The sequence below is a fragment of the Podarcis melisellensis genome (genome assembly GCF_964234715.1).
Source record: "Podarcis melisellensis genome assembly, chromosome: 15".
NCBI classification, from domain to species: Eukaryota; Metazoa; Chordata; class Lepidosauria; order Squamata; family Lacertidae; genus Podarcis; species Podarcis melisellensis.
Genome location: NC_138532.1, coordinates 12417547 through 12437457, shown reverse-complemented (window position 1 = coordinate 12437457; position 19911 = coordinate 12417547). Strand labels below are relative to the sequence as shown.

The 19911-nt window shown below is 44.7% G+C and overlaps 1 protein-coding gene across 1 annotated transcript in view; it reads right to left on the bottom strand.

The window, feature by feature from the left end:
* The window catches only part of ESAM (endothelial cell adhesion molecule), a 93268-nt gene that overhangs the window by 8071 nt on the left and 65286 nt on the right, over nucleotides 1-19911 (bottom strand). The window contains exons 2-3 of the mRNA XM_081891155.1: nucleotides 14714-14868; nucleotides 962-1169 (exon numbers count right to left, since the gene is read on the bottom strand). Coding sequence (XP_081747281.1) covers nucleotides 962-1169; nucleotides 14714-14868 — 363 coding nt within the window. The remainder of the gene's footprint in view (nucleotides 1-961; nucleotides 1170-14713; nucleotides 14869-19911) is intronic.

Genomic DNA, 19911 nt, shown 5'->3' with positions numbered 1-19911 from the left:
AAAACCCGCAAGACGAAAGGGTTTTCCGTTTGCGAGTTGCTTCGCAAGACGAATTTCTCTATGGGCTTGCTTCGAAATAAGAAAGCCCATAGGGAAATCTCTGGGGACCTCTTTTAAATGCTGGCGGTGGGGAGCAAAGCCTTCCCCCCCCCCGGCCTTCAGAAATAAGAAATAAGTCCTCTGCTGTCCCGGGGTTTTTTAAAATGCTGGGGGTGGGAAGAAAAGCCCTTGTCCCCCCCCAGCCTTCAGAAGAGGTCGGGGGACAGACTGTCCCCGGACCTGGTCTGAAGGCAGTTTCCATAGGAATGCATTGATTGATTTTCAATGCATTCCTATGGGATTTCGTGCTTCGCAAGATGAAAAACTCGCAAGACGAAAAAACTTGCAGAACGAATTAATTTCGTCTTGCGAGGCACCACTGTATTATTATTATTATTATTATTATTATTATTATTATTATTATTATATGCACACAAAGGCACATGTGCATTTTCATGAGGGCATTAGAAAAAGGGAGGAAAGTTCACAGGAATAGGGTGTGAGCAACTGAAATTGACAGATTTGTTAATCCCAAATTCTGGTCGCATTGGCAATCATTGTAGGGCTGTGTCCACACCAGCTACCTCTCTTGAAATCCTGACTGCTTTGATTCTTAATGGCTTGGTTCATGTTGCCCTAGTGACACTACAGGGGATAAACCTGGTTGCTACGTTTTTGTTTTAAAAATATTTTCACATTTTATCTTTGTAAGATGTTACCACCCAGCGAAGAAGAAAACCTACGCCCAACCATTAAGCACATTTGTGATATGAAACTGTGATGCAAAATTTTCTTAGGAACTCAATCTGGTGTACTAAAACGAGGGCTGTAAGTAGCTGTTTGCCTAGTGCCCTCGGGACAGTAGGAAATACCTCTAACCTTAGGTTCCCCCAAACCCACAGCAAGCCAAGGCTCAATTCACCTAGGACTGTAAGGTTGATGAGTCCAATGTTTTGCTCGCTCCCACTGTTGAGGAGGTTCACTGTGCACATGTACTGCCCTGAGTCGGCTTCTTTGGTATTATTAATTGCAATGGAGACATTATTGAAAGGCATGGGGTAGAGGAAGCTGAGCCGACGGTTGAAATCCGAATCTACCACTTTTGTCCCGCCCGTCATGTACACCATGATCTGAAAGGCAGAAAAGACAGGAAAGGGATTTAATACAACAGCATTGCCAAAATAGGAAAACAGAATTCAAAGTGTCTAACAACAACAACAACAACAACATTTGTACACTGCCCTTCATCCAAAGATCACAGGGCACTTCACAACAAAATGATAAGACAAAATACATAGTCAAAACAAGAACAAACGAAAAACTCCCAATCCCATAACTTAATGTTAGCAAAAGTAGCTTGACGTTAAATGGACTTTTTAAAATTAACAATATGTATATGTTGCCCAATAACAAAGCTGACAGCGTTGAAGTGTTGGAAAAATGACCAGTTCCTGGAGGATGTCTCAAGAAGGAATTGTATGTTGAAACAAATGCTGTAGTGCCACAGTAGGTGATTTGTTTTATAAAAGAAGCACAAGGAGGCCAATTGGGTATCTATCTTCTTAGGCCAGTGGTTTTCTACCAGTGTGCTGTGGCACCCTGGGGTGCCTTGAATGATGGTCAGGGGTGTTGCGGTCAACACTGGCCTCAATCCCTCCCCCCCTCTTTTCTCTGATGCCTTCTTGCATCTCTGGCTTGCACACAAAGAACTCATAACCCACCTGCTCTCAGCAGCCAGAAACACCATAACCAGACACTGGAGAGACCTGTCAGGAGTAAGCATGGACCAATGGTACCAAATAGTATGGGAAACAGCCCTACTAGAAAAATTAACGAATAAACTGAAACTGACACGGGGACAAACAGAAGAAGACACCTTCACCCCGGTATGGCTCCCCTTTATCACATACACAGCCCAACAAGACAATGACAATAATCCACCAACAGCATACAAATCAATATGGCTAACCTGATCCAAAACACACACACACCTCACTCACACACGAAAACAAAGTTCACCACAGCCAATCACAAGCAAACAATCACACCCTAGGCCAACCCCAACCTCTCTCACCACCAAAGGAACACAAGTGAACAACACAAGCAACGCTGACACCAAACTCTACATACATTAAACATAATAGAAACACCGCCACCCGACCCCACCCCCATCCATCTTCCCTCTCTCCACCCCCTTTCTTTTTTCTTTCTTTTTTCTTCTCCCCCTAATGCCTCAACAAATGAAACAGATTTGTAAAAACGCTACGTGGAAGAAGAAGAAAAAAAAATACGAGGCACTACACATCTGTAAAACAAGAAAATCCTTAATAATTTTTTTTTAAAGTATATAAGAGCTTGCACACCAATGTTCTCGGTTCCTCTCCTCCCTCCCTGCGTGGGGTGAGCGGGGGACCCTGTTGCAACAGTCTAATAAAGATCATGCTTACTAGCTGCTTTGCTTCTCAAAAAAAAAAAAAAAAAGGCTTGCACACAAGGGGTTGTAGCCAATGCTAGTTCTACTCAGAGGAGCCTCATTGAAATCAATGGCCTTAAGTTACTTAGGTTCTGTTATGAGTTTGGGGTGGGGGGTATCAGACCTGTCTAATCCCTGGATCCAGCAAGTGTTAAAATCTAATCAAACCTTCTAATTTCTGGATCCAGGACAGATTCCATTGCTGGAATAGCCAGCCTGATAATGACCCGCTAAAGATGAGTTGTTAAGGGAACACAGGGAGTGGCTCTGTGCCAGAGGCAAATGGGTGGGCCTGCCTCCCTGGTTAGTTAGTTAGTTAGTTAGTTAGTTAGTTTATTGAATTTATATACCACCCTATATATTTTTCACAGAAAATATCACAATATATAAAATCAAAATAAGAACAATAACCCAATAACACTCTCCGCAAAAGAGCCACATTTTAAAAGGGTATAGGATGTCAATCAGGTCAATCAAAGGCCTGGTTTAAAAGGAACGTTTTTGCCTGGTGCCTAAAGGTATATAATGAAGGCGTCAGGTGAACTTCCCTGGGGAGAGCATTTTACAGCTGGGGAGCCATTGCAGAGAAGACCTGTTCGCATGTTGCCACCCTCCAGACCTCTTGAGGAGGAGGCACACGAAGGAGGGGCTCAGAAGGTGATCTTAGGGTCCAGGTAGGTTCATATGGAACGTCCTTGCGATATTGTGGTTGTGGGCCATTTAAGGCTTTATGGATCAAAACCAGCACTTTGAATTGGGCCCAGAAACTAATCGGTAGCCGGTGCAGTCGTACCAGGATCAGTGTAATAGTTGAGAGTTTTGTAGTGGAGCAGTGAAGCAAAGCAATGGTTTGTTTCTGTTTTGAATCCAAGGCTATGACTATGGGAGAAGCAAGTCCTTCTTGGGGTGTTAATGTTTTGAACCCTTACAGCAGTGGCTCAGGTAGTATATATGTGTAAAGAAACTATATATCATAAAGACACCACAGTCTCCACTGTGCCTCATTCCAAAGAAATTCAGACTCTAGGTAAATGCCTGGGACCCCTGGGATCTTGCATCGCTCAGAGATTGGGGTGGAGTTCAATAATTCATCAATTTCAACGAGTCAGCTCATTGAATCCGGTATGTGAAAGTGTACATCAATAAATGCATACTGCTGAAAAAAAGATGCACATGTCACATAAAATCGAAATATTCCGATTGATTTTTCAACCTTGAACATTTTTGCTGCTGGCTAGAATGAAAGCTACCCTGGTGCTGTCGTATGTGCAGAAAGCTCCTCCCAAAGCTCTACAATGTTTATTATTATTATTATTATTATTATTATTATTATTATTATTGCCAGTGATCTCTGATTTGTTGTTACTTTGGCATCATTTCCTGAATGCCAACAAGACAGGGTTTTTGGTTTTTTTTCACTCCTGGGAAATTCCAAGAGGAATAGGAAATGGGAGCAGAAGTTGACACTGGTCATTTATTCCAGAATTGAAATCTGGAAAAGAACTCACGGTTGGAATGGAAATCAATCCAGTCTGTTGTTGTATTCAGTCCTCAAGCAGTATGAAAATGGCAAGAGTCCCCCCCCCCCACACTTCATATAAATTGTGTCTCCGTTGCATTTAAACAAGTGGTGTGGAAAGAATTATGTTAAATCCAAAATTTACACAACCAATTCTGTAAAATAGTGTGGGCAGTGAGATGAACCGCAAAGCATTTGATGGAACCTGAACTGCAGTGGAATGGAAATAGCACTGCTTGTGGCAAAGGAAGGCCAGGAAGGAAAACATGGCCCTCTTGCATCCACACCTGTACTGCATGGTCCTATATGACCCTCCACCAAACTGGTGCTCTCTAGAAGTTTTGGTCCCCAACTCTGTTGGTCCCCAACTCTGTTTAGGGAAATGTTGATGTTTGAAGTTTTATTCTGTTTTTAGTGTTCTGTTGGGAGCCACCCAGAATGTCTGGGGAAACCCAGCCAGATGGGCGGGCGGGGTATTATTATTATTATTATTATTATTATTATTATTATTATTGCCACTCAACATGGCCAAATATCACCCGTGATGGGAGAAGCAGGACAACCCAGCTCCCTGCTGAACTTACACTGAAGACCTTTCTATTTCAGCTGGCATTTTAAATACTTTTTAAAAAATGGTTTATTATATCCATCACAACCTTGCTGTACACTTAGAGCAGAGCTTTCCAAACTTTTCACGTTGGTGATGCACGTTTTAGACATGCAAACTGGAGGTTAAACGAACGCCTTTTCAGCTCCGGGAGGAGCATAGGGAATGTTCGCGCGACACACCTATGCACTGCAGCCGACACACTTATGTGTCATGACACACAGTTTAGAAAGCTCTGGCTTAGAGGGCTATAGTGCTTTAAGCAGCATATAAATTGTTGAAATAAACAAAATGAACAATAACCCAAAGCATCTAGTGCAGTCAGGGAACGCTATCTTATACAATTGAGGACCACACAGCGAATGTCGTAGAAGGATGCGCCAAGGACGTAGTGGGGAGTGGTGCTGCCAAGGCAATGGCCTCAGGCAATTTTTTCTGGGTGGCACATTTGGCTCCTAACCGGACAAACCACTCAGATCAGATCCCGGCATTGCAAAGCAACTCTGGGCTGGCAAGGTAGCATGAGAAGAACGCAACAGCCATGTGCCAAGGCTGGGATGGAAGGGCACATGGCTGTTGTGTCTTTCTCATGCCAGCCCTGAACTGCTTTGCAAGGCTGGACTCAATCTCGAAAAGTGGCTTGGAGCTGGCATTGCTCCAGCAGTGCTGGATGGACTGGCACAGGAGGTTCCGTTTACCTTCTGTGCCCTGCCCCATCCCTTGGTTTGTTTGCATGCCCTGGGTAGCAGCAAACTATGCTATGCCACTGGGATGTCCTCATACATCTGAATAGCTCTGTGACATCACCACAGTCACTACGTGATCCCTCTTTGTACAGGTCAGCTGTTCGCATCCTGCTTCCCTGAGCCAACTGCGGCCTCTCCAGAATGTGTAAATGGATGTGCTTTAGAATGTGATTTCTAATGCATGTTCTGGTGCAAATAGAGCAGCATCAGGGGTTTCACTACTGCAGCATGGCTGCAGTCTGGTTGCTAAGGGAACAGTGTATGTTCCCTCTCCCTTCCAACAAATATTTCACAGCACATTCAACAATCACCGTATATAGAGAACACTTTGAGGGACCCAGAAATGTTTCCAGAAGGTATCCCCAATCTGATCTCTAGTTAGGGTTATATTTACTAAGAAATCCCTGTTGCCTTGCAAAACAGCTAGCAGTGTCTTTGCCACTGAAGATGCACTTCAGGAAGAAAGTGTCATTGCAACACTGATAAATGCACATGCACACACTTAGCGGCTGAGTTTGGACATCACGGTCTATAGTTCATCGTGATGGGAACAAGGCCTATCCCCCTCTTCAGGTTTGCATCAATCTGCCTCCCCACTTTCCCTCCACCACAGCGACAAGGAAAAGACTGGAAGCTTTTACTTCCAATTTCAGTTAGCCACAGTTTAGTGTTACGTCTGAACTCTAAACTGTAGTTCATCTTAACCAGGGTTTGTTGAAAAAAACACCACACATCTGACTTGAAGCTGTCTCATTTCAAACGAGCCATAGTTAAGATCAGTGGTTTTTTTTCTATATATATATATAGAAAAGTTTAGGACTACAGTGCTACCTTGGGATGCAAACAGGATCCGTTCCAGAGCCCTGGTCGCATCCTGAACAGAACGTAAGATGCAACAGCGCTTCTGCGCGTGCGTGGGTCGCGTTTCACCGCTTCCATGCATGCGTGTGACATCATTTTGACCGTCTGCGCATGCGCGAATGGCGAAACCCAGAAGTAACATGCTCCGTTACTTCTGGGTCACCACAGAGCGCAACCCAAAAGTGCTCAACCTGAAGCGTATTCATCCCGAGGTATGACTGTACTCTCATTTTGACTCAAGAAAATCACCATTTTATAGAAGAAGCAGAAATGAGTCAGTGATGCTCCAGAGCTCCTCTGCTTTGACAACCCATTCCCCATTTGACACAGCGACAAGTCTAGCACATCAAGCGGATGTTGCTTGGTTGCCGTGGCAACAGCATCCAGCAGCTTGGGTTCAGGCACACAGGGAGACCGGCATTGCTCTTTGGAGGCAGAAAGGTGTGGCTGGAGAAATCGGCTGAAGCCACCTGCTAATGCCAGACTAAAAGCGCCCTGAGAGTGCTCAAAGCTTCAATTCCCAGAGTTTCCTCAGAAGAATCATAGAGTTGGAATATTCCATGAGGGTCATCTGGTCCAGCCCCCTGCGATGTAGGAATCTTTTGCCCAGTTTGTGGTTTGAATAATTGATTGTTAGACCACGCTGGGAACTGTAATTCTGCAAGGAGAATAGGGGTCTCCTGACAACTCTCTGCACCCTTGACAAACCACACTTCCCAGGGATATTTTTTTTTGGGGGGGGGGTATGATGGCTCAGAGCTTGCTGAGATCTTGGTTCTCCAGGGCAAGGTGTGGGATGGGTTAAGGCAGGCTTCCTCAACCTTGGCCCTCCAGATGTTTTGAGACTACAATTCCCATCATCCCTGACCACTGGTCCTGCTAGCTAGGGATCATGGGAGTTGTAGGCCAAAAACATCTGGAGGGCCGAGGCTGAGGAAGGGTTAAGGTAAGTCTGAGATCTCCATCTTCCTGCCTTGCTCTAGTTATTTCTGTGCATCAAATCAAAACACCAGAAATGAACACAGGTGAGGCTATGGAGCTAAGAAATGATCTGAGGGTGCCTGATGCTAAGCAGGTTTTAAGCAAACTCCAGCAAGCAGGAGTCCCCCCCCAACACACACACCTAGTGCAAATAGCAGGCATGTGGCCTCAGATCTGGATTAATTTCATTGTGTAAAGGTTAGCTGAATGCAATCCCTACTCTCTTCACTAGGGTCCAAATCCAGGTCAGCTACCCCCAATACGTCTGCAATTTAAAAAAAAAAACCCACATATTTGCATGATTGTTGATTGCATGAATGGCATTTGTTGGAAAAGGGATTGCAAATATTAAACCTAATAAAAATCTGACTCTCAGTGGGCCTCAAAAAGGAGGCCCCTGGGAGTGCCACTTGAAAGCAGAATATAAATCATCATCATCATCATAAGAACTTATTTTTATTTCCTTAAAAAAAGCAGGTGAATTTGCTAAATTGGAGGGAACTTATCTACATGCTGGGAAAAGTTCAGCCTTTTTAAATTTATGATGGACGCTCCTACCTGGGAGCTAATAGTGGCTTGTGAACAGGGTAGCAATTTTAATCTGGAACTCAGTACAGGATAATAGAGGCAAATTCTCCATCCTCCACGGCATGCTGTGCTCCTGATAACCCCCAACATTAGTTATTTACAATTTATTAAAAGGCTGTGCAACTACAGGTGAAGCACTTAGTGGGATAGGTAAGTGTGTGGATAGCAAAACTGCTTCTGCCATCGAGGCAGCTGTCTCAGGAACAGAGTTCTGTTTGGATTTTGATGTGAAACCACCTAATTCACACTTATGCAAACAATTCACGCGTCTCTGAATATTGCGATGCAACCAAATTATGAATACAAAAATGTGTCTATGAGGGAGAATTGACCATAAAAATGCACAGACAGTATTACTGGGTGGGGGGAAACATATTGGAATTATTTATATTAGGGAAACAAAATTGCAAGATTGCAAACAATGCTCGCACTAAAATACCGATTAATTTTCACGATGACTTTCTTAAAAAAAAACTGATGTGGAGAACAGAACTTTAATATTGGGGAAATGACAGAAATTGAACTTCAGCCATGCCTACACAGGAGGGCAGCAGTCCCCCAAGCGATTCCTGCTGAGTCTTCTCTAGATATTTGCACCAAACCATGAATCCTGACAGTTCTTGCCGCTGATGCCTTTCCAATGGGCTCCTAAGCTAGCCTCTTGTCCACAGGTGCAATCAAGGATGCTGTACCATCATCGGTGTTGAAGTACGATTAAACTGCCTGTCTGGTGGGCATCAGTATGTGGAATTTAGGGAGGGGAGGAAGTCTTCTGCAGCCTCAGGCAGGAAAATATACAGTGGTACCTCGGGTTACCACTGTTGGCGGTTCGAATCCCTGTGATGGGGTGAGCTCCTGTTGCTCGGTCCCTGCTCCTGCCAGCCTAGCAGTTCGAAAGCACGTCAAAGTGCAAGTAGATAAATAGGTACCGCTCCAGCGGGAAGGTAAACAGCGTTTCCGAGCGCTGCTCTGGTTCGCCAGAAGCGGCTTAGTCATGCTGGCCACATGACCTGGAAGCTGTATGCCGGCTCCCTCGGCCAGTAAATCGAGATGAGCGCTGCAATCCCAGAGTCAGCCACGACAGGACCTAATGGCCCTTTACCTTTACCTTACCTCGGGTTAAGAACTTAATTTGTTCTGGAGGTCCGTTCTTAACCTGAAACTGTTCTTAACCTGAGGTACCACTTTAGCTAATGGGGTTTCCCGCTGCCGCCAGGCCACTGGTGCACAATTTCTGTTCTCATCCTGAAGCAAAGTTCTTAACCCGAGGTACTATTTCTGGGTTAGTGGAGTCTGTGACCTGAAGCGTCTGTAACCTGAGGTACCACTGTATTGAACTAGCCTGGGCGAACAGAGAGGGCAGATTTTACTTTTGAATAAGTCTGCGGCTTCATGATCTGCAACCTCTCTAGCCTGCGTCAACTCACCCAGCTGTAAAATGGGAAGAATGCTACTTCTCAGCTTCTAAGGGTCTTTGGGGTCTGAATCCATTACCAACTGTAAAGTGCTCTGAGATGTACTTAAGGTGTGCATGCACACATGCATGCGAAAACTGGGAAGAGACTCAGGGATGCCGAAGGGAAGGGAAAAACCCAAAACTAGAAAAAGTCCATTTGGATTTTCGGAATAGTGTGAGAAATGTACTTGGGCATCAACAGTAAAGAAACATTTCCTCTACCCTTCTTCAGCAAGGAATATTCATTTCTGAAGCGCCTGTGGCTACTCCCTTTATGACGTTTGCAAGTGATTGATGATGATGGGGAGATGGTGGCACTTGATTGACATGGAGGAGGCTGGTTTAGCAAAAAAATAAAAGGGTAGGAGGGCAAAACTAGACCTCCTGGCTTGCCAAGAATGGCCCCTAGGCTGGACATAACCCTACCCCTGGTCATACTTGCAGAAAAAGACACTATTCTCTTAGCTGACTTTGTTTTCTTTAATTCAGTTAATAAACCCTTTTAAAAAAATATTCTCATTTTCCAGACTTAATTCCTTTGGGATTTGTTACTTCGCAGTATTCCTGCATTTGTGCTGTGCTTATTTATCAATGACAATCTTTTAATCTGTTACGGTTCAGTGGTATATTTCTTATTTCATTTATGAATTGCTTCCTATATAGATCCGATCATATAAGCCCACACCTGCAGCCTGAAAACAACCTTGACCTCACTCCCCACGAGAACTGTGGCTGCGAAAGTTAATAAATGAATTTGCTTTATATTTATTTCACAAAATGTATACACTGCTTGATTGCAAAAGATCTCGAAGCAGTTGACAAATGAATAAAACAATATTAGTGGTAGAAACAGTTTAAAGCAACTACCTAATTTTTTTTAAAAAAAATCAGTGCTAAACTAAAAACATTAAAACACAAACTTTCTACATTTCTGGGTAGGTTTCTCTAAGCAAAAATGTTTCTTAGCAGGCATCCTAAAGTGTGATGAAGGAGCCAGCCTTCTTCTTCTTCTTCTTCTTCTTAATAATAATAATAATAATAATAATAATAATTTATTTATACCCCCCCCCCAATCTGGCTCGGTTTCAAGAGGCAGGCGGTTCCAGAGTCCAAGTACTGTGACATTAAACAGTTGATTCCTTACAAATGTAAAACGGGCAGTGGCGTAGCGTGGGGGGTGCAGGGGGGGCTGGCCGCACCGGGCACAACATCTGGGGGTTAGGGTTAGGGGGCGCAAATCCACAGGTTAGGGGGCACAAATTACTTGCCTTGCCCCGGGTGCTGACAACCCACGCTACGCCACTGAAAACGGGTATTATGTAATAGTGCCAGGTCCGCTGCCTCCCACTTCTAGCTGAAAATATCCTTTTTTTCCAAACCCCTCTCTTCCTCAGAGACTCTCTTCTCCCACCCTGATTCCTGCCTCTCTTCGTAACAGCCGGTGCTGCCGTCAGTTTCCTCGTCACCTTTTCTGCTGACTTGAACTCTTAGCAAAAACTCCCTTTGTATGTGTGGCAGAGCCTTCCCTAGAACATCCACAGAGGCAGAGGGCAAAAATAAGCAGATTGAGTCGCAGAATAAGTTTTCATCTTGACACCATAGCAGCTGCAGTTTACAGTACTCCAAATTCTTACAAGCTCCTATTCATTTTTCTTACCAATGAACAAGCCCTCTAAGAAAAAGCCCCTACCAGTTTGTATGATAATTTGCTTAAAAATCTCAAATTTAGACAGACCATGACAACCTGTCCTTTTTGCCCCATGTAATGGATGCATATATATGTATATGAGTCCATTCCCTTAAGAGAATTGATTGGCAGGGATTTCTGTATACAGTCGTACCTTGGAAGTAGCACGGAATCTGTTCTGGAAATCCGTTCGACTTCCAAAACATTCGAAAACCAAAGTGTGGCTTCTGATTGGCTGCAGGAAGCTCCTGCAGCCAATCAGAAGCTGCGGAAACCCTGTTGGACGTTTGGCTTCCAAAAATAGTTCACGAACCGGAACACTCACTTCTGGGTTTGCGGCGTTCGGGAGCCAAAACGTTCAAGAACCAAGCTGTTCAAAGACCAAGGTACGACTGTAATTGAAATGAATTTCACCTGTTTGACTGTATTTTATTACGGTTGGTGTCATTGAAATTTATTGTATTGATGGCTAGTCTATTTTGTTACCCTTCTTGTGAAAGGTTTTTGTTTTTTGTTTTGCTTTGAAAAGCAGGATCTGAGTTTCTAAATAAAATAAAATAAGTGGGAGAGTATAAATCAGTGTTAGCCAATGTGAGGCCCTCCATATGCCATTGGACTACAAATCCCATCATCCCTGTCCATTCACTATGTCGGCAGAGGCTGATGGGAGTTTCATAGAATTATTAAGTTGGAAGAGAGTACGAGGGTGGCGATGTGGTCTAAACCACTGAGCCTAGTGCTTGCCGATCAGAAGGTTGGTGGTTCGAATCCCCGCGACGGGGTGAGATCCCGTTGCTCGGTCCCTGCTCCTCCCCACCTAGAAGTTGAAAGCACGTCAAAGTGCAAGTAGATAAATAGGTACCACTCCAGCGGGAAGGTAAACAGCGCTTCCATGTAATGCTCTGGTTTCGCCAGAAGCGGCTTAGTCATGCTGGCCACATGAACCGGAAGCTGTACGCCGGCTCCCTCGGCCAATAAAGCGAGATGAGTGCCACAACCCCAGAGTCGTCCGCGACTGGACTTAACGGTCAGGAGTCCCTTTACCTTTATCTTACGAGGGTCATCTAGTCCAACCTTTTCCAATGCAGGAATCTTTTGCCCAATTTGAGGCTCAAACCCATGACCCTGAGATTAAGAGTCTTGTGCTCTACCAATTGGGCTATCGGGAGTGGAAGTTCAACAACATCTGGAGGGTCATAGGTTCACTTGCAGGGCTGAGACCCCCGGCAGATGCCCAACCACCCAGACTGTTGACGCCAGTTCCAGTTCTACACATATACAGCCACACGTGTGGGTGCTGGTGTTATAAGAATTTTAAGGTCTCAGATATAGAATAAATATTCATAAATGCACACATATCTAAATATATGAGCCATGTGTCTGAAATAGTATGGGAGAGCAATCCCGAAGCCATTTTGATTCTCCCAATGACCGTAAATATTCCTCTGCAATAAGGGAGGCAAATGGGGAAAGTCTTTTCATTGTCTTTTTGCTTGCAAATTCTGTCTTAAGGGTATATTTGTGTATGAATAAGGTGAGCCTGTGACCTGGATTCAGGAACGAAAGTATTAACCATCACAAAAGAATGGCCAGGCTGCCCAGGTAATGCAATCAGTGACCATTATCAGGTGTGTTCCATCATACCTCTCCTCCCTTTCGACTGTTGCCCATAGACTGGCCTTTACCAAAGCGAGGTTCAACGTTTTTCCCTCCAACGTCCTGAGACATAGATTCTCAAAGGGCCAAGCCCCCGCCATGTGCGAATGTGATAAGGAGACGCCGGAGTCGCTCCAGCACATTATGTTCACTTGCCCCCTGTTCAACGTGCCACGGGCAAATTTGTTGGGATCAATCATACAGAAACTAGAGGGTACCCCACCAAAATTCCACCTTGCCCAAATCTTGCAGGATAAGGATACTCATACGACCCTGAAAGTGGCTAGGTTCCTGGTCGCTGTCCTTACCCAAAAGCGACGCCAAGGAGCACTACAAGCTAACTAAGGCGTAGTATGCCATTCTATCTTATAGTATTTTATTGTTATAGTGGTGTTTTAGCGGCTGTTTTTTCCCCCCACGTGCACAAGCTGTTATTTATGTGTTGTTTTTACCGGTATGGGCCTACGGCCGTAATAAATATTGTTGTTGTTGTATCAGGTGTCCTGGCAAACAGGATTTCTGCTGTAGACCGCCTCCTTCTGTGATGGATGCATGATGTTTTTGGGGGGTGGTCTTGGTCTACAGGGTGGGCAGTTTCAAATGTCTATATAAGGGCTTGCACACCATTGTTCAGAGTTCTCCCTCCTGCGTGTTGTGAGTGAGGATCCTGTTGCAACAGTTCCTTGAATAGAGATCAGGCTTACTAGCTGCTTTGCTTCTCAATATACTCTGGTTGGCCTCTGTTATTTTCTCCAACCAATAGGGAACCCACTTAAGGACTCTATATGGGCTCCAGAATACCCCATAATGGAAAAGGAGCAGATTTTTCTTATAACACTGGGATGTAACTGTCAGGAAATGCCGCTGTCCACCCAGCCTGAGAACCTCCCTAACATGTTATTCGATGCCTAATTGGGACATTTAAACCCCCATCTTTTTAATAGCAATTCTTGGGAGGCTATGAAGCTCTTCAAATGTCCCGAAGCTTCATCTTAATGCTAAGGGTTGTTATGTGGAGACGAGAGGCCCATTTTCTCCTACAGATTAGTTTAGGGGAAATGTATGAATCCCTGCTTGCAGAAACAGACCCTTCAAATCATCACAATTATCTTTGCACGACGCTATTTCTCGCTGACCGGATGACAGGCTGCTAAAATCCACTCAGCATTGAAGCAAAGGAGCCCGTCAGCTAAAAATTCTCTCAACTCAAGTGGGCTTTGGACAATTTTTAGCAGCCTGTCAGCTGGTCAAAGAACCGAGCAAAGATGGAAATAGGAAATGAAAACAACAGTCTCTCCCCAGTCACAGGGCCAATTATAAAATAAATAAATAAAAACATTCAAGCTGTGCATAAATGAAACTGTCATTCTGGACTGGTAAAGGCCAGGAAGAAATTCTGCAAATTGACTGTGCACATGCAACTTTGCTTACTGACACACTAATGATACCTTTGAGTATAGGATGGGAAACCTATAGACCAGGGTTTCCCAAACTTGGGTCTCCAGGTGCTTTTGAACTACAGTCCCCATCATCCCAGACCACTGGTCCTGCTAGCTAGGGATGATGGGAGTTGTAGTCCAAAAACACCTGGAGACCCAAGTGTGGGAAACACTGCTATAGACCTTCAGGTGTTAGATGCCCTGGTAAATCAAAGCTCACAGTCATTAAATATCTCCTTCTCATACGGTGTATGTTTCATGCTTTGCCATCGCAAGGAACCCAAATTGCAACACAAACGTTACAGAGCTTTAAATCAGCAACAATTACAACAAGGAAATCCAGATTTCAAGTTTCATTTGTGGGAGGGGAAGTCAATTGTGAAAAATGGAAGTTGGGGGGGAGGCGGGGAACAGCCCACATTGCAAACATCAACCAAGAAAATCTTTTTAAACAGCAAAGTGGCGTCGATTCATAGGGACGGAGGGGGGAGTGACCTTAATTGGGAGCACCGCCATTCTGGTTAGATGCTTTCTTTTGTCCTTTGCTGTATTCAGAATTCCCTTTCGTTTGATTTGCTCATTTAGGCCATTCCCTGAAGTCTGACACTGGGTAGGCTAGGCCAACCAGTGAGCTTCCTGCTCAAGCAGAATCGGACTTTACCTGTGAATGTTTATGAGGCCTTTCAAGGTGCCATGTGACAAAGGGCTGCTCCGTGCTCTCAGGTGTATACCAAACAGGCAGGATGGCCCGCTGTCCTTGAATCACCACCACTGACTTTGCTCCAACCTGGACCTGCAGCGCACCGTAAGAAAGGCCTGCCGAGAGAGAGAGAGAGAGAGAGAGAGAGAGATGTCAGTTGCTTCTCAGATCCTAGGATCCATCACACTTCCCATGAATATTTAGCAGGCAAAGAGCAGGGGTCGGCAAGGCTTACCTGGCATGGGCTAACGTGGTGCTTCAGGTTAAGAACAGTTTCAGGTTAAGAACGGACCTCCAGAATGAATTACGTTCTTAACCCGAGGTACCACTGTAGATCAGAAGAGGAGCAGTCAACTGATACCCCCCAGATGTGGCTGGACTCAGCTCCACTCAGAATGGTTATCTGAAGCTGAAGTCTATGCTGGCTACTCTTGGATTAGAACATGCTCAGAAAAAAATAACAATTGGGTAGCACAGAAACAGATGTTGCTTATTTACTATAGGTGGTGCAGATGCCATCCCTCAAATAAAGCACCACCAGGAAAATTAAAGCTTTCCTCAGCCATTGGAAGTGAGAGTGCCATCTACCAATCCAGCTGTGAAGTTTTTATGGGCTCCTATTGGAACTGATGCTTTTGAATTATGGTGCTGGAGGAGACTCTTGAGAGTCCCATGGACTGCAAGAAGATCAAACCTATCCATTCTGAAGGAAATCAGGCCTGAATGCTCAACTGGAAGGACAGAACCTGAAGCTGAGGCTCCAATACTTTGGCCACCTCATGAGAAGAGAAGACTCCCTGGTAAAGACCCTGATGTTGGGAAAGATGTAGGGCACAAGGAGAAGGGGACGACAGAGGATGAGATGGTTGGATAGTGTACTCGAAGCTACCAGCATGAGTTTGACCAAACTGCGGGAGGCGTGGAAGACAGGAGTGCCTCCCCTGGTCCATGGGGTCATGAAGATCGGACACGACTAAACAACAACAACAATTGGAAAGAACCCATCGCATGACTCAGTGTTGGCAATTGGTTCTTTTTCAGATAGTTTGGTGATGTTTTAATGAATTAAATGTACACCATCTGGAAATTCTGCTACCCTGCTGGCGGTGTGTAAATATTCTTGTAATAAATACATTTTTAAAACCATGGGCCATGACCAGAACTCATCATACTGTGCCAACTTCCCATGCCTGTGCCATTTTTGAAACTGTTTCTGACATTGTATTTGGTGGTTGGAGATGCGCAAGTAGGCGTAAATCTCTTCTGTACTCCATTTGTGTTCATTATTAAATTGCACAGCTACTTAGCTATTCGTTCACTAAAATGACACTTAGTTTTTACTCATTCATCACTACTATTTCATTCGTTTTGCTTAACCATTGCTTTCAGTGGAAGGCAGGGCTGCCACAGCAAGAGGCAAGATTGGTAGGTGTGCTTTAGCATTTAGGATGGTGTGTAATTTAGCCCTGAGCTTACCCAGACCTCATGTTTGTGCTCCTCTATTGTGGTCATGAGCTAAAATTAAAAGTGGAAGCAGGTGCTTCCAACAAAACACAGCTTCCCTCCTATAACTGGGAAATGTGTTTTTTATTTACTCTAGTTAATGAAACAAGCCAAGATCAGTGGAGGGTTTCAGGTTCTAAATTGCTCTCACTAAGCAGCGCTTAAACAAACCACAGTTCCCTGAGTTCTGATACCACAAGGAACAGAGGTTTGTTTAAAACTGGAAGCAGGGTTGTAGGATTCCCAAATCATCCCTGCAGCTGCAAATGGGGAGGAGAGAGATGGGGAGGGAGGAGCACAGGACCTTAAGCTTATGCAAGCTCACTCATGTTGCAGAAAACCATGGTTTCCTATTATGTCTGAACCAGGTTTAAAAATAATACGGTGATGGGGTCTGAAGAGGAAAACAGCTAAATGGGAGGTGGATGAATCGGATAAGTTCTCAGTGTGCCTAGTGACCCAAATGATCCTTCCATCACAAGTGAGGCGTGCCAATGACATATTTTGCCTTAAAATCTTGTTGCTATGGGTTCCAACATCAACTGCTCCATTAAAAGAGATTTTAATGGAAATTTTTTGCTTTATGCTAGCTCTTCCAACGCAATAGCCCGCCCAGTGCAATAATCCGATTTGTAGCAGTTCTTCCAAGAGAAAAATGTTCACCATTTCTGGAATGTTCTTTCAGTGGAACTCCACCGGTTTAGGGAGGGAAAATGTTTGGATTGGAATATCTTGCACAACTCTGTTCTACCGTGCAGAATTTGCATGCAGCAATCCTCAGAACGGCAGGTAAAGACAGTTCAATCTGTGCAAATTAATAGGAGCACAGTTGTCGCCTCCAGACACCCAGTCTTTCTGAGGGCTGTGCTTTCCAAAACAACCCATCAAACTCACAGAGGCCATAGCAGCACTACCCTCTCTCATTAGTATTTCTATTTTGGGACTGTGAAAGCTGATTAATTAAAGAAACACACATGCTTGAAGAGGGCAACTGTTCTCTGAACTCTGAGCACAGAACATTCTTGATGCCAAAGCATTTTACATCAGCTATCGACAAAACAACTGCATTCCAATATCCAGTCCACTCAAGAGCAGGAAGTCCTGCAAAGGGGGGGACATGGGAAACTGGCCGACCACAATTGTCTTAGGCCCTGTCTGCACTATGCATTTAAAGCAGTGTCATATCACTTTAGACCACCATGAAATCTCCCCAAAGAATTCTGGGAACGGTAGTTTCCTGAGACTGCTGAGAATGGTTAGAAGATTCCTATTCCCCTCACGGATTTACAATTCCCAGGGTTACCTGGAAGAAGAACTGATTGCTAAACCACTTTGGGAATTGTAGTTCTGTGGGGAGAATGGCTGGTGCTTATGGGAGCCAGTTTGGGGCCAGGATACCCAGAAAATCACCTCCCCACCAATCACTGCATTCGCCAGCAGATACCATCTCATTCGGATGCTTCTTCTGTATTATGTCAGAATTAGACCTTTACCATGGCGGCACCTGCCCTCTGAAACTTCCTATCCACACACATCCATGTGCACAGACTTTATTTTATATACATGAATAAAATTTGTTTTTTGCAAACCTAGCAGGTCCTCTAACTATGCTGACACATCTCTGTTGGGCATGGACAGTGTCCTTTTAGTGATTTACAGATCACTGCTGAATATGGCAAAGAGAAGGAGCAGTATTCCCCTCCCCCCATCTTCAATTTTCTTCCACTGAGCATTTTCTCTGTAGCCCTGATGACCAATGACCACTGGGCAAGGAGCAAACACGAAGGGGAGATTGAAGGTGTTGTGATGCATTCGTGTGAAGCCCTTTCCAGGTATGAAAAAAATCCTCCTTCTCATCAGAGGTCCACTTAATGATTTAATTGTAGCAGCCCCAACCAGCATCTTCGAGAGAGAAGCTAATGGCTCCTGAAAGCGACGGGCTCGATTCTGACTCTTCCGACGGGAGCATGGAAGCTCCGGGGCAAAACATCAGCTGAAATCGCATGCTCTTGGAACGCTCTGCATCTTCCTGACACTGAGATCCCACAGAAGATGTCAGCGAGAAGAGAGAATTGCCCACGAGGTTGGGAGAATTATCATGCATCCTTCAGACGTTGCCCATCGCCTGCTCCTCGCCTAAGTCCCAGAAATAATATGATGGCAATGTTGGTTAGCATCAGAAATGCAGTCTGTTACAAGAGGAGCTTGGTGTGCAAGAACTAGTGACCAGAAACCAGTTGTCTGATGAATTTCGATGCACCAGCACCCTTGCAATTCCCTTTACAAAATATCAGTCATGTGTGCTTTCTCTATGCATGGTCACTAATGAAGTGGGATGGGCAGGAATTTGTTTATTTTTTGCAGCTTTGAGTGGAGGGCTTTCTAATCTGACATGGAAGATTAGACTTGAAGACTTGAGAGCAGGGTAGAATCTACTTCAGGGCCCCTAATCCCGGAGGGCCCCCAGAAACGACTTTAGTCTTGCATGTATATAAGATTTCCCTAATTTTCACACACACACACACACAACTCAAAAACTATAAGGCATAGGAATGTGTTATTTTATTCACACCGGTGATTTTTGACATGTAAGGTAATCCAGTACATGGGACAACCCTACTGAAGAAGGTAACAGGTAACAATGGTTACCCAGACCTTGTTGCTGGTTGCAAAAGGCCCCCCAAAACAGTTCAAGCTTTAGGACCACCAAAATGTAGGTTCACCACTGGGTGGAAGGGCACTAGGACCCTGCCAGAGCCTCTGCCTTCGCCACCATCACAAAGCCTGTCATCTTGTTTAATTGGCTTAGGCCATTCTCCGAGGGCTGCAGGTGTCAGTTTGCATTTCTTAGTGCAGAAAGTATTGATCGGATGTGTTTCCTATTCTACTTAATTCAAGAGGGTTCTGGAAGCTTCTGTGTGTGAAAGAAACCAGAAGTTTCATGGTGTTGGGGTTATTCCTTCAGAGAAGCTGAGTACAGCTGGCTTAAACTGGTCACCTTATCTCTTTCTGTCAAGGTCATGCTGACTATAAAAGTAAGGCCAGAAGGAGCCTGGAGGTTTCACTTTCTCTTTCTGTCTCTCTTCCTTCTGGTGTGGTGCTCTGTACACTAAGTATGCTTAGTGTAAAGGTTTAGACTTATTGTAAGTTTAATTTAAGTCTGCTGCAAGTGGACTTCTTATGGACAGGGCCAATCCTGAATGTATTGGATTTGTGACCATTATGCTCATTTGCCTTCAGTAGCAGTAAAGCTCTGCTGGATGAAATATTAATTGCTTCTGGCTTTTTTTGGGGGGGGGGGAATCCTGCAACGTGTTTTAAGTTAAGTGTGGTGTAGTGGTTAAGAGTGGTGGACTCGTAATCTGCTGAACCGGGTTCGATTCCCCGTTCCTCCACATGCAGCTGCTGGGTGACCTTGGGCCAGTCATACTTCTCTGAGGTCTCTCAGCCCCACTCACCTCACAGAGTGTTTGTTGTGGGGGAGGAAGGGAAAGGAGAATGTTAGCCACTTTGAGACTCCTTCGGGTAGTGATAAAGCAGGGTATCAAATCCAAACTCTTCTCTTCTTCTTCTTCTTCTTCCTCCATGACAGCAGGAAGGGCGTCAACTGTTGGCCTCACACAGGGCAGCATATTACCAAGTGTCGGGTGCTGGTG